Here is a 21,078-nt window from a genome sequence, read left to right on the forward strand (position 1 = left end):
GTAGACACTTTGACCATGAGTTCCAAAAGGTGGTTGGAGATTATTTTCTTAATTGTATTTTTTTTTGACCAAAACTCAAGGTGTGAAATTTATCAGCTGAGTTTGAGATTTTCTGGCGGAAACAACTAACGCTTTGTTTATCTTTACTGTTAACTTTTCTAAATTATCGCATTCAATTTTGTTAATGCTGTTAGCCCATCTAAATCAATGCATTTGATTTTATCAAAATGTTAGCCAATGCTAAATTTTGGCAAAATCAGATGCCATAATTTAGACAAGCTAACATATTAGCCAATGCTAAAGCTTGTATTGTCTGTCAGTAAGTGTGAGCAAGACAGTTGGAAATCTAGACATTACACTCAAACTAACGTAAGACTAAATATAAGGATTACAATTCCAGTTATTGCTATTAAGACAAATTATGGCTTCATTTGGTATTTGGTGCGTAAGTAGTTGTGAAGAAAAGTAGATTCAGATTAACATTGTTTTACAAAAAATCATAGAAACTGTAATCATAGACACAAATAGTTATTTCAAATTACTCTCCTTTAAGAGTCATTGTAAAATGATTCACTTTGGAATTATTTGCGTTACAAACTGAGAGTGGTGAGTGACTTATAAGCACAAAAATTTTACATAAGTATTTCCTTGCAGTTACTCAAAAAAGTAAGCAAATTTTTATTTTTCAAAATCTTATTTAGATACTAGAGCAACAACATGCTGTTATCCAAAGTCATTTGAACAAAAAAAATGCAATGATGACTTATGTAAACATCTAAGATTGACAAACCAAAACACATAAGTTGAAAATGCTAACTTCACACTTGAGAATATAAAATAAAATAAGTTGATAATTGAGGTTGAAAGAAAGAACACATTTTGTAGATTTACTGATGTAATCAACTAAATTGCTTTAGAGCAGATGTGTGTTAACTAAAGTTACAAATTGAGTAGGGTGACAACTTTTTATTTCTTTTTAACGAAAACTACCACCCTAGATATAGTTAAAGCTACTATCACTCGTTTGAAAAGTTCAAACTAAATTAAAACAAGTTTAACTTATGGGGAGTTCCAAGGGCGGGGAAGGATATTTATACAAATTTTTAGAAATTTGTGTAAAAGTATTAATACAAACCCTTTTTTAAAATAACTTTCTCTCAGAAATACAAGGTTCTCCTATTTATAAATAAACATCTATTCACTTTTTAAGTTTTTTTCAACAGAAATTATCTGCAATGGAGGCTTTTTTATAAAGATATTACATCACTTCACCAAGTTTCTTAACACCGCCTCCCGTCTTCTTAAAGAAAGATTCCCCGAAAACTAATACAATTATTTTAGAAAGACAAGCAGATGATGAAATACTTCATTATAGCTTCAATCTTAATCAAAATATGCAGCACCAATGATGTAATCCTAGAGACCGGAATAAACAAGTTGAAAAAAATCTAACTTCTTCTATGAAAAAAAGGAAACAATTCCATTTGATGAAGGTCTTCACTCCTAAAAGAGCCACACAAAACTTGTATACAATTATACGTAAATATATACAAAAACAAGTGAAACCTAAATAAACTATCAAGACCTTATCATAGTACGGATGGAATCCCTAATTTATTAAGGCTTTTGTAAAAAAGTTTAGGATGCAAAAACAACTTAAACTAACATTTGGTTCGACTCTTTGATTCTGCCATTTGATAAGAAATGCCAAATAATGTAATTAAGTACAACATTCTCTTGTTTGTAATTAATGTTGGAGCCTTTACAATTACACCTTATTCAACTATAACCCTCATTATTATAATTAGGATACCTGTTAAATTAAATTGAATTAATTTTTTTATTGAGTTTTTTTATCACCTTTGAAAAAATGGAAATTGCGTGTGTCATGATTCTATTAATAAATTTTCATTTAGGTTTTATGCTGTTTATTTCATTTAAATAACTGCAAACCAATGTTTAAGTTAAAAATCATTCACCTACAAAAAGACAAGAAAATATTGGTGCGAAAGCAGAAACTAATCTTATCGCTATTGTACATAAATACCTACCTATCTACTTTCATACCTACATTCACATTTGAACTAAATTCTTCAAATATTTAAATGGATGACCACTATAAATAATATCGTTAGAAATCTACTTTAGAATAAATATACTTTTAAATATTAGAACTAGACATCAAAAAGATACCTCGACGTTTGGAGCAATGTTAAATTCTCTTTCAACATCCTTTACTATATCATAACGCTTAGAAGTAGTAAGGAGAATTTTTAACTGTTCCCATGTTGGATCTCCTAACTTTTGCTTCCATTTAGTTAATACCGCCATAGCCTTATGATAATCATTTTCAATATGATTAAGATCAGCTAAACTAACCTAAACTAACAGTTGGTTTAACTCATTGATTCTATCATTTGGTGAGAAATGCCAAATAATCTAATGAAATCCAGTATCCCCATTATTGTAGCAATAATGGGGATACTGGATTTTTAAAGCAATGAAAATCCGATGAGCCATAATTCAACTAACAAATTCTCATCTAACTTTTATGCTATTTATTTGAATTAAATAATTGCAAACCAATGAATAAGTTCTAAATCAATAATAAACCTACAACAAAGACAAGAAATATATCGGTGGATATGCGGTAACAAACATTATTTCTATTGTACATAAATACCTACATATCTATCTTCATGCCTGCTTTTAGATTTTCACTAACTTCTTAAAGTATTTAAATGGATAAACACCATAAATAAATTTGATAGACACCTTTTTTAGAAAAAAAGTACTTTTAAATTTGAAAGCAGATATCAAAAACCTACCTTGATGAGCAATTAGAGCAAGATTAAACTCACCTTCAACTTGCTTTATTATATCCAAACGGTCAAAAGCAGCAAGCTGCTCTTTTAACTGTTCCCATGTTGGATCTCCTAACTTTTGCTTCCATTTAGTTAATACCGCCATAGCCTTATTGTAAGTCTTTTGATAATCATTTTCAATATGATTAAGATCAGCTTCATTCAAATTAAGGAATCGTCCTAACCTAGGCCAATCATCTCCAATACTATAACCGACCATATCGCACATCTTTAGTGTTAATAGATTGTGCTGCATCTTTTCTATAATCCAAGAGATGTAAAATGATTTTAAAGTAAAGATAAAGGAATGAAACATTGTAATTTAATTTCACTATGTACTTACAGTCATTATTATTCAACTTCAATTCAAATATATAAACTGAAAAAATTTACAACCAAATTATAGACTTGCTTAGAACATGGAGTCAATGTCAAGAAAAAGGATCAAGGCAATATCAAGAAACAGCTACACTTAAAATGAAAAAATGCTTTATGTTTATGGTCTAAAAAAGTCCATTAGCAAGCACATTAGGGCAATAAGGTACCTGCTTCGACTGATATTAGGAAAGTTAATGGATTTACTGAGATAGTATCAGGCAACAATTATTCAGTTTATGTATTTTGACACCAACAATCTGACAATGAAGCTGGAATTTGTATTTTTCTTCAACACAATCTACAGAAGCCGCTTATTGCTTAGAGATATCGATATAAACAAATTAATCGTAATGCTTGATTTCCAAATTCCTTAAATGCATCTTCATACAAACGAAGATGTCGTCCAAACCAACGCCAATCACTTCCAATTCTATAACTGACCGCATCACATATCTTTGGTGTTAATTCAATAGACAACTTCATTGGATTTTTGGGTTGTTCTAATTCTATATTAGAGATATAAAACGATTTTAAGCTAAAGATAATAAAGAAAATAAGATTACAGTTTTATATCATAATGTTCTTACAGTCATTATCATTCAACTTAAATTCAAATATACAAACTGAAAAAGTTTACTACCAACTTTAGAAAAGTTTCTAGAACATGGAGTCAACATCAGTTACAGGGATGAAGGCAGCATCAAAATACAGCTACTATTAAGATAAAAAAAATATCTTATGCTTATGATTTAAAAGGTTCATTGGCAAACCCATTGGGACTGGTAATCAGAAGTTAACGAGCTTGCTGTCATAGTATCAGTCAGCAATGTCAAAAAGCTATTCGGTATTCAGTTTATATATTTTAACACCAACTATTGATAATGAAGCTGTAACACGTATTTTACTTCAACACAACCTACAAAGCCACTAATTAGTTTGAGATATCAGCAACACTTAGACTAGTTCATTGAAGTGTACATCTTTTCTCTTTTAATAGGATGTTCAAGTAGGCCTAATGTTAATCTTTTCGAACATTTATTAAAAGCATTTATATGTTTAGGAAAATTGAATTTCAAAACAGCTACAAGGATATTAATACATCATTTTTCTTATTTGATTTAAGTGCTTGTGGAAGAGGCTTTTTTCATTTCTGAAATCTGCACAACCAAGGATGTTGAGAGTTCTTCCAGATTTTCAAGTTTTAAAACTGATTGATTGTGCAAAAAGTAAGCAGGTTTTCTAGCATTACGCTGAGAATTTTTTAAAATTTATTAAAGGCCTAAGCAATAAGGTCATTAGAAATAAAAGCCTTCGCATTCAGACTCTTTCATTTCAACAGTTCAGGAACAAAATTTTGATACTTTTCAGTTGAGCAAATGCAGTGATCTGGGATCTGGGATCAAGGACACTATTGTGACTTTTTTCTGTAATCCAGATCATGACCAAGAAGTCATGCTAATTATATTTGTAATCCTTGAGAGATTTCTTCACAGCTGATATCATATCAATAAAGGCAGTCAACATTTTCAACTGTTCAAAGTGAAGTAGCATTTTCCTATAAGACATCAACTTACTAGAGATTACATTTAAACTTTCTGATGGGTTCATGAACATCTAGAGTGTTTTTAATACTTAATCTTTGAAAAACAGTTGTTTTTGGATTGCTTTTTTTTTTTAGTTTAAAAATCTTGAGGCTCCAAAGTTAATTTTTTTTTTTAGGGAGTGTTATTTGGCCATTGAGCTTTCTAATGACATTCAGTTCAGTGACACTTCTTATTCTAAAATAACTAATGGTTTATAATCTTTATGAAATGCTTACATGTGATATAGGAAACAAAATAATATGGCAAAAGAACATTTGTGAACATTTGAATGTTTGTGAATGTTTATTATTGCAATTGTCAAACTTACATGTGCAAACGTTTTCAGCCATATAATGAAAATTGGCGCCTTAGGAAAGAAAATCTTAATTCTTCTTTGACCTCTATGAACTTAAGTCATCTTAAAATGCAACCTAAGAGTTGCTTTTGGTAAAAAGAAATTATCATCCGTTCAACAAACAATAAAATTAGGAATTGCAAAGAACTTAAATATAGATCCTGTTCAGATAAGACAAGAAGTTATTAATAAATTATTCAAAGAAGTTCAATATAAAGCAAATGGCAAGGATATACTAAAAATCAAAGAAAAATTGTGAAGTTCCAATCACAATTAGAAAGTTAAACTACTGATATTGGGTCCAATTTCTTGGTCTAATAAATATATAGAAAAGAGTTTTGTATTCCTAATTATCTAACCTAAAAGCATTCTATGCTGACTTTAAAAACATTTATAAAGAATAGTTTTTCTAACTTTCGATCGCATAGTCCAAAGTGAAACCAAACCAGTAGGGGCATCAGGTACACATTCAGTATATGTCTGCATCTACCATCCAAATGTTAATTTCTTGATTAGTTCATTCTTACTTTGATAGTTCATTATTTCTTTGATAATATTAAAAAATGATTTAAGTAGTACTGAGGTCATTGTCTGTAATTTTTGCTGAAAATTATAAGCTTTTTATAACTGACAAAACATGAAGTTTTCATTAAAACAAAACTCAAGCAATTATGCACCCAACAGTAGTTTATTACAAAGTAAATAATGTCCTCTAATGTAATTCAATTTTTCATCTCTGTTGATTTAGTGTAGATATGCATATCATGTATATGCATATCATATGATGTAGATATGCATATCATGTATATCAAGCAATATTTCTCAGGGAATATTTACTGTTCATTTTTTCTTCTCAAGATATACTCGGAATTTTTAGCTGTTAATTAGCCTATTAAAATAGAGCATTAATTTAAAACATGCAACCGCAGACAACTAAATTTTAACAACAAATTAAGGTAAGGCATGCTATCGGAAAAATCTGCCCACCTTTTGCGGTGTGGTAAAGCTAGTTAACGGTCGTTTTTTGAAATTATTTTTGTGTGTGTGTGGTACACACCCATTGGCAGAAGAAAAGAATTACTCTGGCAAGCTCCAGAAAAACCCTTTGGTGGGAGCAATTTTGACACTTTCCTGATCTCAAAACTATAAAAACTGAAATCATCCATCACCGTCCGTGAAAGAAATTTCATTTTTAAATTTATGCTTTATAAAAAACAACAAATGACAGCATTAAAAGTTTTTGGCATTTTTACAGCCGCAGTAACCTTAGATTTTCATATTAAAAACAATTAAAAACATATAATCTGGTTAGAGAAACTAATTAGAATATAAAACTGCAAATAATTTCATTTTTACTAAATCTGAGAATGAGCAATTATTAATGATCTACATTGCTCTTTTGTTACGCTAACTTTAGGTATTCAGTATAACATTTTGCGATCATTAATTGAATATTGTTTGTAACTTCCATGCTGTAATTTAACCAAAATTAAAAAATAATTTTTAATTTTGAAACTATATAACTTTTATCAAATCCGAGAAACAGCAATTATCATTTTTAAATTTATGCTGTTACTCAAATTTTGAATTGCGCACTAAAAAATCTACATTTCAGTATTGTTATGGAATAATTTTTTAAAAGAATAATTTTTTCAGTTTCTAAACCTAAATTGAAGCAAAAGAATGCCAAATCAAGCCAAATCACACGATGACTGCAGAAAAACCGTCTGTTTTCTCTGCATGAGAAAGAGCTCAAGGTATTGTGTTATTTTTTCCTTTTTCTTTAATAATTTGATTTATTTATAAAACTTTTATTTCTTCATTTGAATATTTAACATAAAATTCTTTTGATATACATTATCTGATGAGCTTTATGTATTGTTTTCAGAGTTCTCACAAAATCTATGATGGATGATGTGTTGAGCATACTTTCATCAAGTCTTGATTTTGCTGACAACAGAGTGCCTCTTGGAATATGCGATACTTGCCGAATAACCATAGGAAAGAAGAAGAATGGAGCAGAAGTCAATTTACCACCTCTTTTTGACTTCACATCTATCAAAGTTCGACCTTCAACAAGAGGCAACAACTGTGACTGCCTAATCTGCCAGATTGGTCGAATAAAAGTTTTTCAAAAGCACCCACTTGAAGATCAAGAAAAATTGGAAACAGGCCAAACTCAAAGAAGATGCTCAGACTGCCTCTCCATTATTGGAAGAGGCATCTCACACAACTGTAACACATTTACATTTCGAGAAAATATGAGACAACTAGCCATCACGGATTCTAAAGTCTCTGAGCAAATTGCATCCACTATTGTTGCAGCCAAAAAATCCTCTCCACATGGGACAATCAGACTGTCTCATGCAGGTGGTGGTCGCCCCCTACCACTAACTAAAGGTGATTTAAGTATCTTTCAATTAGTGAAACATAAGTCAACTGAGTAAGACAGTTGCTTTTTGCTAGAGTTAAAAAAATTTAATGGCATTAATATGAATGTAATACAATCAAGACAATAATGTGATGTAATGATAACTTTCAGGTTCATTAAAAACAAAAAGACTCTTTGGTGATGGTCCTATCTTGAGCACTCAGGATCTTGTGCAAGTGCAAGTTAACACAGGCCTGTCAAACGCAAACATGAAGAAGTTTGCATCAACCATCCATCACGTGTCCAAGGGTCAGATTTTGGAGCCTAACTTTCATGAAAAATTTTGTGATGCAGGAAAACAACTCAAAGATCATTTTATCCAAACAAAAATTCAGGTCAGTAATGATAAGTTGCAGAAACGCCAACAAATTGTTGTGCATTGCAAAGATCTTGCAGATCTCCTCAATGATGTTCTGTTGAGAAGACAAATCTATTCATCACACATTGTAAAGCTTGGCCTTGATGGTGGTGGTGGTTTCTTGAAAGTAAGTTTGGGCATTCAAGAGGCTCAGCAGAGCATGGAGGCAGGGTCACCACCAAACAAGAAAACTTTGGCCACACCAACTGCCAGGGACAGTGGAGTCAAGAAGCAGCTGCTAGTTGCAATTGCTGAGGATGTGCATGAAAATTACAGTAATATTCAAAAGATCCTCAATCTTCTTGTAATCGAGAAAGTTGACCTCCTTCTCTCAACAGATTTGAAGTTAGCCAACATTGTTTGCGGCCTTCAGTCACATGCCAGCTCTCACCCTTGCACATGGTGTGATGCCTCTCACAAGAATTTAGCCCTATGTGGCACCCCTCGAACATTTGGCTCTTTGAGACGATGCTTTGAGGATTTCAATGCAAATGGTCAGGATTTGAAGAAAGCTAAGCTATTCAAAAATGTTGTCAACTTGCCACTTCTAAATGTACCAGACAGCACACTTGTCTTGGACGTCATTCCACCAATGGAACTTCACCTACTTCTGGGTGTTGTAAACCATCTTTACAACATTCTAAGGGAGTCTTGGCCAAAAGTCTCAGCTTGGCTAAATGATCTACATATCAAACCACAGCCTTTTCATGGTGGGCAGTTTGCTGGCAATGAATGAAAGAAAATGCTGAAGAATGTGGATCTTCCTCAGAGAATGGCAGAGCAAGATAGCGCATTTGACATCTTTGATACAATTGACACACTGCAAAAATTTGATTCTGTGGTTTCTGCATGCTTTGGAAACAAATTGGAACCTGACTATGTAGAAAGAATTGATAAATTTCACACTGCATACTTGTCTCTGACAAGAGGAAGAATCACTCCAAAGGTTCATGCAGTATTTTTCCACGTTAAAGAGTTCATTGAAAAACAAAGGGAACCACTAGGAAAATACAGTGAGCAGGCAGTAGAGACTATGCACCACAACTTCAAATTACACTGGAGTAGATACAAAAGGCCAATTGATCATCCTGAATATGGGAAGTGGCTACAAACCTGTTTGGTTGACTACAACAGCAAAAGCTTGTAAGAAAGAGAAAAGTATGAATACTAGAAAATAGTGCACATTTTCTAATACTTCAATGAGAAAAACTGCTTTTTCCACTCTTGGATAACTTGCTGAGTAAAAGCTGTTGTACTCAACCATAGCTTAAGGATCATTGATGAAACTATCAAAGATGCAATTTTCCGTTGTAGTTTCTTCTGATTTTGCAGATTATTTTATAGCAACTATTGAATGTCTTTTGTTTTAGAAAAAAATAGTGTTTAAAAACTTGATTTGTTATATAATCTTTTGCAATTTTTTGTTAAACAGTTACCTTTTGTGTTTTTTATGTCAATCTAGAATAAAGAATATTTATAATACTGTAAAAATGCCAATAAATATTGAATGCTGTCATTTTCAATTTTTTAAGAATAAGCAAAATTTTAAACACACTTTTCTTCTGCGGACGGCGATAGATGATTTCAGTTTTTATAGTTTTGAGATCAGGAAAATGTCAAAATTGCTCCCACCAAAGGGTTTTTCTGGAGCTTGCCAGAGTAATTCTTTTCTTCTGCCAATGGGTGTGGGTAGTGTTTGTATAATAGAACATTTTGGCAGAAAAAAATAATTAAAAATATTATTTAGTTTCCAAATGTCAACCGAGCAAACTAAACAAAGATTTTTGATTGTGGACAAACACTTAAAAAATCCAACTTTATCGAATAGAAAGTTGGCGAAATCATTAAAAATATCAAGAAGAACTGTAGATACTGTTCTTAAACGGTTTACAGAACAGAAAACTATTCAGAGAAAACAAGGAAGTGGTCGAAAAAAACGCACAGCAAATCCTAGAGCTCTCGAACGGTTGGAGACTTCATTGGAAGAACATCCTGATTGGTCTGATAGATATCGAGCGAAAAAACTGAAGGTTTCCAATTTTTTTGTACACAAATGGCAACAGAGACTTGGATATCAAAGTTTTAAAGTAGTTAAAATGCCAAATCGAAACGATAAACAAAATTCAACCGCAAAGAGTCGAGCTGGAAAGTTGTATGACTACTTGTTAACAAAACATAATGGATGCATTTTGATGGATGACGAAACTTATGTTAAAATGGATTTTAAACAATTTTCTGGGCAGTTCTACTATGCTTCTAAAATAAGAGGAAATGTCAGTGATAAATACAAGTATGTAATGACTGATAAATTTTCGGAATACGTGAAATGTTGTCTTCCCAGCAAACATGTCAGCGTTGAATCAACGTTGAAAACCGGTCGCAGTTTAGAAAAAGCGTTACAGTGACAAAAACAACGTCTTTTCAACGTTGAATCAATGTCCGTTTTTGTATACTAAATCGCGGTAAATTGAAACGTTGAATAAGCGTTGAAATTGTAACGTAATTTAGCTTCTCAAAATAAAACGTTTATTCAACGTGGAATCACTTTACGCAAAAAGCCACTTTAAAAACGTTTCAAAATTTATGCTTTATCAACATTAAAAATAAACCACTTTTTAAACGTTACATTTTCAACGTTGAAAAAGCGTATAAATTTCAACGTATACTATCTTCTAAAAAAATCGCATTTATTCAACGTTGAATAAAAGTACGCAAATAATCACAGTAAAAACGTCGCAAAGTTTAAGGTTTATCAACGTTACACATTAGCTGCTTTTTCAACGTATTTAAGCTATTTATAAAACAACGTTTATTCAACGTTACATATACCAACGTTGAAAATGTGGTAATTAAAAAACGTTGAAAAAGTGTTTTTTTGCCAACGTTAATAAAACGTTGCCTTAGCAACGTTGAGGAAGTAGCACATTGACAATTTTTGTCTCATTGATGTAGCCATTACAAAAATAATTTGCCGTAATGGAAAGGCAAGGAAAATTTAATAGAATGCATGCAGATGGTATAAAAATATTTGAAAGTTATATTTTATGACCTATTTTTAATGCGACTAATTTAAAACTTTTAGGTTTTATATCAAATTGTATATAATATACATAAATCTCAGGGTAAATTCTATTTATTCAGGTTATTTTTGTCTGTATTTTTATTTTATTTTAAGTTGACCATTTTAATAAAATGCTCAACTTTTTAAAAAAAGTTATTTCTTAGAAATAGTACCTCATTTTAATAATGTTCAGATGTACAAAGTAATATCAAAACTAATAATATATAATAAGTCAGACTAAATTTGGTAAGTTAACAGACTAAATTTTAGAGACATATTGTTTGTTTGTTTGTCTGTATAACATATACATCCTTTTTTTTAAATTTCACATAAATGTATATAAATATATCTACACAAAATGAATTTTAGCTCAGTCAGTAGCAAACTTTGGACATTTTTAAATTAGTTGTTGGAGTAATAAATCATTAAAAAACTTTTGGTCGGAGGAGGTATTTTAGTGGGCAAACATCCTGTGGTAGAAAAGTTTTTCAAACATTTTCAATACATGACAGCTATTTGTATATATACATGTAAATTATATATATGTGTGTGTGTGTGTGTGTGTGTGTGTGTGTGTGTGTGTGTGTGTGTGTGTGTGTGTGTGTGTGTGTGTGTGTGTGTGTGTGTGTGTGTGTGTAAATAAAAAAATATATATCTATTTAGATAATCTATTATAATGGCTTCACAATCTTGGGCTTTAGTTGTTTATTTTGAAAATAAGATTGAAACAGAGGCAGTTGTTCCATCTTGTTGGGTAAAAGATGGTTATTTTGGCCAACTGGTGTTCATGCAATGATAGCTGCCTATAATAAGTTTCCAATTGATGATTCCTGGAACAAGCTCAGAGTTAAAAGAATTAAAGTAACTGGAGGTCATTAAATTTTACTGTATTAATTGCTATTTTAATTGTTTATTATGAATAAAAAAAACTATTATTAATGTTTTATATTAATAGTGAAGTACAATATCAAATAAACTTTTTTCTTTCTAATTTGGGATAAGTAATATTTTGAATCTGTTTATTTTATTATTATTGCCTTTATATATATTGAATCTGCTTACACTTATTCTACATTTTAGTTTTTATATTAATTGTTTATATTTATTTTACTAAATAATTACTAATAGATAAAGAAGTATGTGAAGGAGTTAACTTCACAACTACAGAGGAATCTGAAGAAGAATGTGAGTAATTATGTTTGTGAATAATTGGTTTCTTTTTGGATTTGTCTTTTCTTTTTTTTTTATATGGTAAAGAATAAAAATAAAAAAAAGAACTGTATGTATTTAAAAAAAAAATGTATATACATGCTTAATAAATTGCTTTTTTTTTTTTAGAATTTCAGAAAAAGGTTTTGAAACAGCTTTTAGAAATTAAAAGTATGGTAAAGGATCTTCAAAATGTTTCTTCATTTGTATCCGAAGATCTGCAAATAAATGCATTGAGTTCAATAGAACAACTTATTGAGCTAGATACTATGTTAAATGACAGTGTCATTTTTTCTAAATGGATAAGTTGCCCTGCTGCTATTGCTAGTTTGAATTTTTTGAATTTTTTTTTGTGTTGTCATGGTAAATTTATTTACGGGTAATTCCATGTAAAAGTGGGACAGTCATTTTGGTCACCTCTTGGATTTTCTTTAAATTTTAACCAGTGGTACCTATTAATGAAACATGAAAAAATGCAAAGTTTGAACTCCCAAATCGAAACGGTTTTATGACATTTTGAAATTCAGCCTAAAACGTTCATTTTTTTACGAAGGCTGCCATTATGGATTTTGTAGTTGTACTTTTAATTGAATAATTTAAGATCTAGTGGAAGAATGTGGCTAAAAATTGGTACCTGACCATTTTTGAGGGTGCTGAATTCAAAAATGTAGATAAAATAGACAAGCTTAAATTTTTTGATAGTTTTTTTTTTATTTTAAAATGCCCAGTCAAATTTTTTGTTTTGTTACCATGGGTTGCGCTTTCATTAATTCCCGGAGTTGCCCAAGTCTCATGGATTCGATTTTTTTTTCAAATGAATTAGTTGATCCTAGGCTATCTTTATAAAAAAGATGGTTTTGGTTTCTTAAAGTATAGTAAAGATATGTCATTTTGAAATTTAGACAAAAAATTTCTTTTTTTGGCTGCTATTCTCTATTATAGATTTTATAGCGATACTTTTTGTGTGAATAATTTAAGTTCTAGTACAGAAATATGACTGAAAATTGGTACCTGACCATTTTTAAAGACGTTGAATACAAAGATGAAGAGAAATTAATCCAATTCCTAATATTTTAGAATAACTTTTGAATTTTAAAATGGTATAATATTACTTAACCATAAAACGGGGTAATACTTTCACAAACTGCCTGCCTCAATTGTTCAATTGTGGTGTGTAAAAACAGTTTATTAAGGTTTATTTTGATATAAAAATAAAGTTTTGTAATGTGAATTATAATGAAAAATATAGTTTTGCAACGCCTTCTGTGATATATAAATAAAGTTTTGGGACGTCAGTTATGTCGTCTAAATTTAGTTTTGAAACAACAGTTAGCAATAACAAATTTCAATAAAAAAAATCATTTTAATTTTAGTTTAAATAATTACTAAATCTTGTTTGGTAATTCAGTTTCTTAGTCATGGCAAACAGCCAATAGTGCTCCATTGGAATCAACCTAGAAAGTGAATGTCATCTCACAACATATACATTGTTGCTGGGTATTGAACATTTTGAAGATATTCCTGAATATGAAAGAGAAATATTAATGTGGAGGACTGGGCTCTCAATGATAAATGTCAAACCAACAATTTGTCTTCATTATAAACATGTTTATTTGAACCGTTATACAACTAAATTAACACGGTGCTGCAATCCATTTAATACGCATAACAAAGTTATAAAAGGTATTTACAGTAATCATAACTTTCAGTTTTCTGAAAATGTTGTGAGTTACAATAATGAAATTATTGGCAGCCAAATTCTATTTTAGCTATATTTAACCTTTTAGCTGACTTCTGAAAGTGCACTATTAAATTCCTTGCAACTTTAAACTTTTTAAGGTTTTAAAATTTTTATACATATTAAAAGAGCTCTTCCCTTTTTTTAGGTAGTCTTTGCGAAATCAACTTGGATACAGCAAAGTACCTATACAGTAAAGGCAAATTCGTAGTTCCAGGTGAAAAACTTTGTCCACAATGCAGACATAAATTAGCATCAAGTGAAGAATCAGAAGAGAACAAGTTGGAGATAAAATTAACTGAAGATAATATGGAAAAAGAAATTACAATGGAATCAACAAGATCATTACTCAACAGTACTTTATGCAAACTTGAAGTGTCTCCTCTAAAAGTTCATTTTCCCAAAACCTCTAACAAGCATTCAATTGGAAAAAGAAAGATAAAGCAAGTTGAAGAAGCAGTTATTAAGAAGCTTGCAACTGCTCTGGATGTAACCGAATCCGATCTTGTTGCACCAAAAAATGAAGTTCTAAAGGAAATTCAAACCAAAGCTGGCGATCTAGACTTCCATGTAGAATGCATGAAAGAAAAACTTAAGGTTTCTAACAGAAGGCAGCAACTTCAAATTTTGATATTAACCCCAAAATCTTGGTCTATCAGAAAAGCAGCAAAAGAGTTTTCAGTTTCAAAACACAAAATTCAAAATACAATGTTTTTAAGCGACCAAAAAGGCATCATAGCATACCCTGATGTGGTTGAACGGCATCGAACAGTAAAGATGTTATAGAACTTGTAAAGCTTTTTTATTGTGATGATGAGTATTCAAGGCAAATGCCAGGTAAATAAGACTGTAAGTGTTGGGGAAAGAAAAAACATGTCAAAAAAATTGATTTTGTGTAACTTAAGGAGCTCTATGTGGCATATATGACAAAGTACGCAGGCGATAAAATTGGTTTTTCTAAATTTTGCAGTCTTCGGCCTAAATGGTGCATCCTTGCTGGTCCAAAAGGTACACATTCTGTTTGTGTGTGTACAATACACCAAAATGTTAAATTAATGTTGAGTGCTATAGGCCTTGAAACATCTTACCATGAAATCATTGAAAAGATTGACTGCAGCAGAAAATCTAAAGTTTGCATGGTTCACCGATGCAATAGTTGTCCTGGCATACAAGCTGCCTAAAATTATTTCCAGCAGTATCTCACACAAAATGATGATCCAAAAGAGCAATAAGACAGTGATGAAAATAAACAGTCAGTGGATTTTAAACAGTGGACAACAACAGATAGAACTGAACAATTAACAATAAAACTTCCATTAAATAAATTCATAGAGCTCCTGTGTGAAAAACTTGATAATATTACTTCTCATTCATTTATAGCAAAATCACAATCTAGCTATCTAAAGCATCTCAAAGAAACAATTAGTATTGATGAGGCTATTGTACTGGCAGATTTTGCAGAGAATTACACTTTTGTAGTACAAGACGAGATACAGAGTTACCATTGGAGCAAGAGTCAATGTTCCCTTCATCCAGTTGTCATCTACTACAAGAAAGTGAACTTGGAAATATCTTCTTTTTGTGTAATTTCAGATGATTTGAACCATGATGTTGGATTTATCAATTAAGTTATGCATAAAACCATTAATCATATAAAAACTCATATTTGTCCCACAATTACAAAAATTCATTATTTTTCTGATGGCTGTGCAGGACAGTATAAGAACTGCAAACATTTTTACAATTTATGTCACCAGGCTCAAGATTTTTCTGTTCGTTGCATCTGGAATTTCTTTGCAACAAGCCATGGCAAATCTCCATGCGATGGAATAGGTGGCACTGTTAAAAGGCTTGTTGCAACAGCTAGCTTGCAGAGTCCAACCACAGGTCATATACTGTCTTCTCAAGCAATGTTTGAATACTCTCAAAAGTCAATCAGTGGGATTACGTTTGTGTACTTCACTGCTGAAGAAATGGAGCTAGTAAGAAACAAACTTACTCAGAGACTTTTAATAGCAACCACTATTCCTGGGACAAGAAGTTTCCATCAATTTACACCATCTTCTCATTCAATAATAAAGATGAAAAGGGTATCCGATGATGATGATTTTGCTCTTACATTTGACTTCCTCAAAAAACAAAAATATGAAATTATTAAAATTGACAATCTTATGATGTCACAATACCTATTTTGCAAATACGACGATTTTTACTAGCTTGGTATGGTTTCTGAAGTTGATAAAGAGAATGATGATTTTATGGTAAAGTTTATGCATCCACATTATCCAAGTTGGTCGTACTACTGGCCAAAGCGGGATGATAATTGCTGGGTGCCAAGAATGAATGTAATTTCTCTTGTTAAAACACCTTCTTCTGGGCGTCAGTACCATATCTCAAAAGAAGATGAAACTCTATTTGAACAAGTTTTATCTTTTCAGTGAAAGTTGATTAATATTTTACTTTCATTATTTAAATGATATAAACTTCAATTTTAGTAATATTTGGTTATTCCTTTTCATTTTTATTTATGAGCTTTTTTCAATAAAGCAGGTTTTTAATATTTTTCAAAAAAGTTTGCATTTTAGTTTCTTATTTTTTAACACAACATTTGAACATGTAACCTAAAGTTTTAGCATGCAACAAATATTTTGAAATAATACCTAATTATTAAAATAATAAAAAAAGAAATCATTTTTTCAATTTGCTGCATAGTAAATTATATTTTCATGTATACTTTTGAAAATATTGATCATAAATATGCAAGTTATGCCAAGCAATAGAATTTTTTATTTTCTGTCAGAGACCTAAACTTTTCAAAAACATCTTATTTCACAATGAGAGTAAGGCAACTCCAGAAATAAGCGAAATGCAAATTATGGTCACAAGAAAAAAAAAGGACTGTTGACATTTTAAAATTCAAAAGTTATTCTAAAATATTAGGAATTGGATTAATTTCTCTTCATCTTTGTATTCAACGTCTTTAAAAATGGTCAGGTACCAATTTTCAGTCATATTTCTGTACTAGAACTTAAATTATTCACACAAAAAGTATCGCTATAAAATCTATAATAGAGAATAGCGGCCAAATAAAGAAATTTTTTGTCTAAATTTCAAAATGACATATCTTTACTATACTTTAAGAAACCAAAACCATCTTTTTTATAAAGATAGCCTAGGATCAACTAATTCATTTGAAAAAAAAATCGAATCCATGAGACTTGGGCAACTCCGGGAATTAATGAAAGCGCAACCCATGGTAACAAAACAAAAAATTTGACTGGGCATTTTAAAATAAAAAAAAAACTATCAAAAAATTTAAGCTTGTCTATTTTATCTACATTTTTGAATTCAGCACCCTCAAAAATGGTCAGGTACCAATTTTTAGCCACATTCTTCCACTAGATCTTAAATTATTCAATTAAAAGTACAACTACAAAATCCATAATGGCAGCCTTCGTAAAAAAATGAACGTTTTAGGCTGAATTTCAAAATGTCATAACTTTTGAACCGTTTCGATTTGGGAGTTCAAATTTTGCATTTTTTCATGTTTCATTAATAGGTACCACTGATTAAAATTTAAAGAAAATCTGAGAAGGTGACTGAAAAATTTCAATTTTTTGTCCCACTTTTACATGGAATTACCCTTATATTATTAACTGAAAAGTTGATTAAACAATATAATTTTATTTTATTTATTATAATTTGTCATTCTATACATAATTACTTTTTGTTTTTTCAACTTTCAATGTTTTTTAATTTGTTTAAAAATGTAAGGGATTTTATAAAAGATTGCCTCTAATTATATAATTATTTAAACATTGATTAAAGATTTTTTTGAAAGCAGGTATCGCAAATAGCGAAAATTGGTGGAGTTAACTTAAAAGATAGTGTAAAATGTGTTATTGAGCGGTAGGTCAATTGTCTACACCTTTTCAAGCCAAAATGGCAATGGTTTTTAATGGATTATTTAAAAAGTGTTTGCAAAATATATTTATTATATTAAATATAATTATACGCTTTTTTAAGCATATCATTATATGCTTTCTTTCCTGTAGCATGAATGTTGTATTGTACAATATTGTAAATATTGATTCAAATAATTACTAACTTTTTAGGCTGTTAACGATTGAGCTGCGCTGTTTGTTAAACATGAAGGGGCAAACCAATTCCACGAACAAAACCAAACAAAAGTTTGTTTCTTCGAAGACAAAATTGTATCGTGTTTTAGTTGGTAATATGTTTTGTTTAAACTTTTTAAGTATGCAGATTTTTATTAATAGTATTTAAGCAAGAAGTTTGAATTTTATATTTTAAAGAGTGTCTCAAAAAGATACCCAGATGAAGCAGGGATTTATGAAGCTGTAAAATCAATTCTGAAATATTCGCCGATAAATTTTTGTAGAAAGCAGAAATCGGAAGATTAGAGTTTTTTAATGACATTTTAGGATATGTTATATGATTTTGTTTGTGTCTTGTGTAAAGCGCTTTTTCTAAAATACACGTTTATTTATTTAATCTTTCATTGTATTATAAATTGTATTATAAAAGTTTTATTTTTTGGTTTAGATTCTGTATCTCAATGATATCCTGGCCTATCGATACGATATCCTGTAAATTGTATTTTTATATATTGTATAAATATATATACAGACACTCACACACATAAATCTTTAAAAAAATCTTTATATTTTTATATATATCTATGAATTGTATATTTGAGGCTTTTTTTATATTTATCATTCTATATTACTGTTGTATTAAAAATCGATTTTGGAAATATTGCAAGTGTAGAGTTCAACAAACAATTTTGTTTTATTTACCAATTCAAGATATATATATATATATATATATATATATATATATATATATATATATATATATATATATATATATATATATATATATATATATATATATATATATATATATATATACACACACACACATATATATATATGCATATATATGTATATATATATATATACATATACATATATAAGCATTGTTTCAACGTTATATTTCAACCTTGATTCGACGTCTTTTAGTAACGTTAAGTCGACGTTTTACTATCAACGTTACAAATCCTTGCAAAATCGACTGCTTTAACAACGTTTAAGCAAAGCTTTTTTAGTAACGTTTTTTCAACGTTATGTTGCGACGTTTATGCAACGCTTTTTTAGTAACATTTTTTCAACGTTTAGTTGCGACATTTTTGTAACGTCTTTTAGTAACGTTTTTTCAACGTTACGCATCAAAGTTTAATCAACGTGTCTTTAACAACGCTACATATCTTTGCAAAATCGATTACTTTGTCAACGTTTCCGCAACATCTTTTGCGACCGGTTTTCAACATTGATTCAACGCTGACATGTTTGCTGGGTTTCTCGTATAAAACGACTAATTAAAGCTCATAGCACATATTTAGCATAAAAAACGACTAATTAAAGCACATATTTGTCTGTAAATTTTAATGTTAAAAAATATTTTTTTAACATCACAATTTACAGACAAATATGTAATTTTATACTTTCTATTTACATTTTTACTGAAATAAAAGCAGAGCAAAGCAATCTTTAACCATTAACAATTAGTAAAAGCTAGCAGTTGATAATTGTAAACAGTTGCATAATAACTCCTTACACGCGTTGACATACGAACTGAGAGCGTGCTTGTGGCCATTATATTGACATTTGTTTGACATTTGATATATCATGCCAATATTATCAATCATTATCAGAAGTTTTTATTTAAAGCATTCACTTAAAATTCCTAAACATGCAAAAGAACATAGTGATTTCGTTATAAATTTTGTATTTGCTGCTTCAAAAAAGGCATGGATTTAAGACAAATAAATAATGCTTAAACAACTTATTTAAATCTAAATAAAAAGAAAAATGACTACTCAAACCTTATCAAAACTATATTCTGGAAAGATTGTTCAGCGGATAACCTTGACCTTCCTACCATGCTTTGCTCGAAAAGTAGAAAAATGCTTGTAGGGACTGATCATTACTTCATTATGCGACCGTGTTATGAAGGTAATTGCAACTTTATTGATGTTTAATTTACTTTAGTTAAAGTTTAGTTTCGTTATTTTAGTTATTATAGTTGCTATACATATGTTTTAAATTTAGACTTGAATATCAGAGTTATTAGAGGGATAAAATGTGAATGTTTTATTTGTGAATATGGGCGCAAATCAGGAATATGTCACTTTATGAAAAGGTTTCGTCAGCGCAAAACTATTGAAAGCAAGCCTCGTTCTGGAAGACCTAGATTTACAACTGAAAAGGCTGATAGATTATTAGTAAGGTTTTGCAAGAATAATCCTCCCACGACTGCTGTCGAACTTAATTCAATTATGCATCAGTTTCATGGCACAAACAGAAGCATTGATACAACTAAACGTCGATTACGACAAAATAATCTGAATGGTCGCCATCCAGTTAAGAAACCTCTTATATCTGCAAGATATTTAAGAACCAGAACAAAATTTGCGAGAGATCATCTCAGCTGGACAGTTAATGATTGGTAAAAAGCCCTTTTCTCAGATGAATCAAAGTTTATGCTATTCAGTAGTGACGGAATTAGATGTCAGACGTCCAATAGGAGACAGATTCAAACCAAAATATCAGTTACCTACTGTTAAACATGGAGGAGGAAATGTTATGGTTTGGGGTATTTTTAGTCGGGACAACCTGGGTCCCATTCATCGCATAGAAGGTAATATGGACTAGAGAGTTTATTTAAACATAATGAAGAACATTATGGTGCTCCATGCAAAGGACAAAATGAATCGCAATTGGATCTTTCAACAAGATAATGACCCAAAGCATTGTGCCAGATCTGTTAAGGAACATTTTCAATCAAAAAAAGTCAACGTTCTTGAATGGCCTTCATAGAACCCAGACCTCAATTCCATTTAGCATCTTTGGGAGTACATTGACAGGCAATTATTTGGTAGAAAACCAACCAACAAAGACAATTTATTTGGTTTGATTAAAGAATGTTGGTATAATTTTCCTCATGATGTTCTCATTAATTTAGTTGATTCGATGCCTCGTCGCTGCAATACTGTTTTAAAGGGAAATGGGTATGCCA

The 21,078-nt window shown here is 30.5% G+C and overlaps 1 protein-coding gene, 1 long non-coding RNA gene and 2 pseudogenes across 4 annotated transcripts in view; 3 read left to right on the top strand and 1 right to left on the bottom strand.

Moving 5' to 3' along the window:
* LOC149877309 (uncharacterized) overlaps window positions 1-21,078 on the bottom strand; it is a 318,348-nt gene that overhangs the window by 533 nt on the left and 296,737 nt on the right. For both annotated transcript variants that reach the window (XM_090073817.1, XM_090073816.1), the window contains one exon: window positions 2,862-3,125. In XM_090073817.1, the coding sequence (XP_089929943.1) occupies window positions 2,862-3,125 (264 nt within the window). The remainder of the gene's footprint in view (window positions 1-2,861; window positions 3,126-21,078) is intronic.
* Window positions 11,585-12,538, top strand: LOC149877310 (uncharacterized; annotated as a pseudogene). Its single transcript, XR_016447914.1, has 3 exons — window positions 11,585-11,901; window positions 12,159-12,215; window positions 12,369-12,538. The product of XR_016447914.1 is annotated as an uncharacterized LOC149877310 (transcript).
* Window positions 13,658-16,418, top strand: LOC149877311 (uncharacterized; annotated as a pseudogene).
* LOC149877312 (uncharacterized) lies at window positions 17,642-18,733 on the top strand. The gene is made up of 3 exons (XR_016447915.1): window positions 17,642-17,886; window positions 18,093-18,208; window positions 18,544-18,733. It is a non-coding gene; the product is annotated as an uncharacterized LOC149877312 (long non-coding RNA).

This window comes from Hydra viridissima, unplaced genomic scaffold, assembly GCF_058129835.1.
Source record: "Hydra viridissima isolate aposymbiotic clone 2 unplaced genomic scaffold, HvirCarnegie_v1 scaffold_16, whole genome shotgun sequence".
NCBI lineage: Eukaryota > Metazoa > Cnidaria > Hydrozoa > Anthoathecata > Hydridae > Hydra > Hydra viridissima.